General features: G+C 33.7%; 1 protein-coding gene across 1 annotated transcript in view; it reads right to left on the bottom strand.

Annotated features, from left to right (window-relative positions):
- Positions 1–1,286, bottom strand: part of LOC119589145 (heterogeneous nuclear ribonucleoprotein R-like) — a gene marked incomplete in the record, with an annotated part of 129,871 nt that overhangs the window by 127,259 nt on the left and 1,326 nt on the right. Inside the window, 3 exon segments of the mRNA XM_037937721.1 lie at positions 447–623; positions 734–894; positions 1,004–1,166. Coding sequence (XP_037793649.1) covers positions 447–623; positions 734–894; positions 1,004–1,166 — 501 coding nt within the window.

The raw sequence follows: 1,286 nt of genomic DNA, 5'->3' as shown, positions 1-1,286 counted from the left end.
TACAGGATGTCAAAAAAAAAAAAATGATGATGGGATTCCATGTGATTTGTCATTTAAAACAGTGGCTTCAATTTACACTTTAAAGCTTCTGGACAAAATTCAATCTGACCAGAGTAAGTTTAGTCAATGTAATGTTTGCTTTCAAAAGAAAAATAATCAAAATCTGAAAGTCAACCTTTGTATGTAAAATGCCTCATTAAGCATAGTGAGTTAGAAGAAGGGTTGACAAAAGGCAATATTTATTTCTTTGCCTTTCTTTTTTTAGGGAAGATCACTTTTCATAGTTGAATAAATCTGAAAACAACTCAAATCAAGAGCTTTCTCTGACTTCTCAAATCATATACTTTAAAAATTATCTTTCTTGAAATCAGAACTAAAAATCAAAAGAAGCAAGTACCAGTCACAACTGATTACTGCTTAAGCTACATACTGTACAAAGAACATACCTTTGAAACTGCTTCATTGGCAGCTGCACGTGTTGTGAAAGTAATGAAGGCATAGCCTCTGTTTTGACCTGTCATTGGATCCATCATTAGACGTAAGTCCCAAATTTCACCACACTTCTCAAACAAAGGAATCAATTCATCTTCATACAGTTCTTTTGGTATCTTCCCACAGAACACCTGAAAAGGGGAAAAATCAAATGAAATCAAATTGTATATTCTTCATATAATAGATTATCTAATACTTATATGGAAACTTAATCCAAATTACACACACAAATTTAGCTTACTTCACATCCTGGGCCTGGTGGTGGGCCCTCCCAGTTTGGCGGTGGGCCTCCATACTTCCTCTGCCCTGTAGTAACATCTAGTGTATATCCAGATCGCTCCAAGATGGCTTTCAAATTATCTTCATCTGGGCCTTTGCCTGGATTGACAGTCATACTATCTGCTGTAAAATGAAATAACCAATATTAATAATTAAATTATATATACTGGTTTCATAATGATATGTATTTAACACATTAAATAATGAAAAATGGTAAACAACTGGAACTTACTGTTATACTGTTTCCTCTGTCGATATGTCTTCATAACGCCGCACAAGTATGCTGACTTGTTAGAAACATGTTCCAAGTTAGATTCTAAGAACTGTTTCAAAACTGTCACTGCTCCCTCTACAGGAAATTCTTTTAATGCATCCAGTGCCCGTTCATCCAAATCCTGTCAAAATAAGCAGTAGTCAAACTGTAAGTAAATAAATCATTCATAAGCATTAAAATATTCAATACACAAACAGTTCTTGTCCCTATACTTTATTTCTTTTAACAAAATCAAAGTTTG

The sequence above is a fragment of the Penaeus monodon genome, chromosome 25, assembly GCF_015228065.2.
Source record: "Penaeus monodon isolate SGIC_2016 chromosome 25, NSTDA_Pmon_1, whole genome shotgun sequence".
NCBI lineage: Eukaryota > Metazoa > Arthropoda > Malacostraca > Decapoda > Penaeidae > Penaeus > Penaeus monodon.
This window is presented reverse-complemented; position numbering and strand designations above follow the sequence as displayed.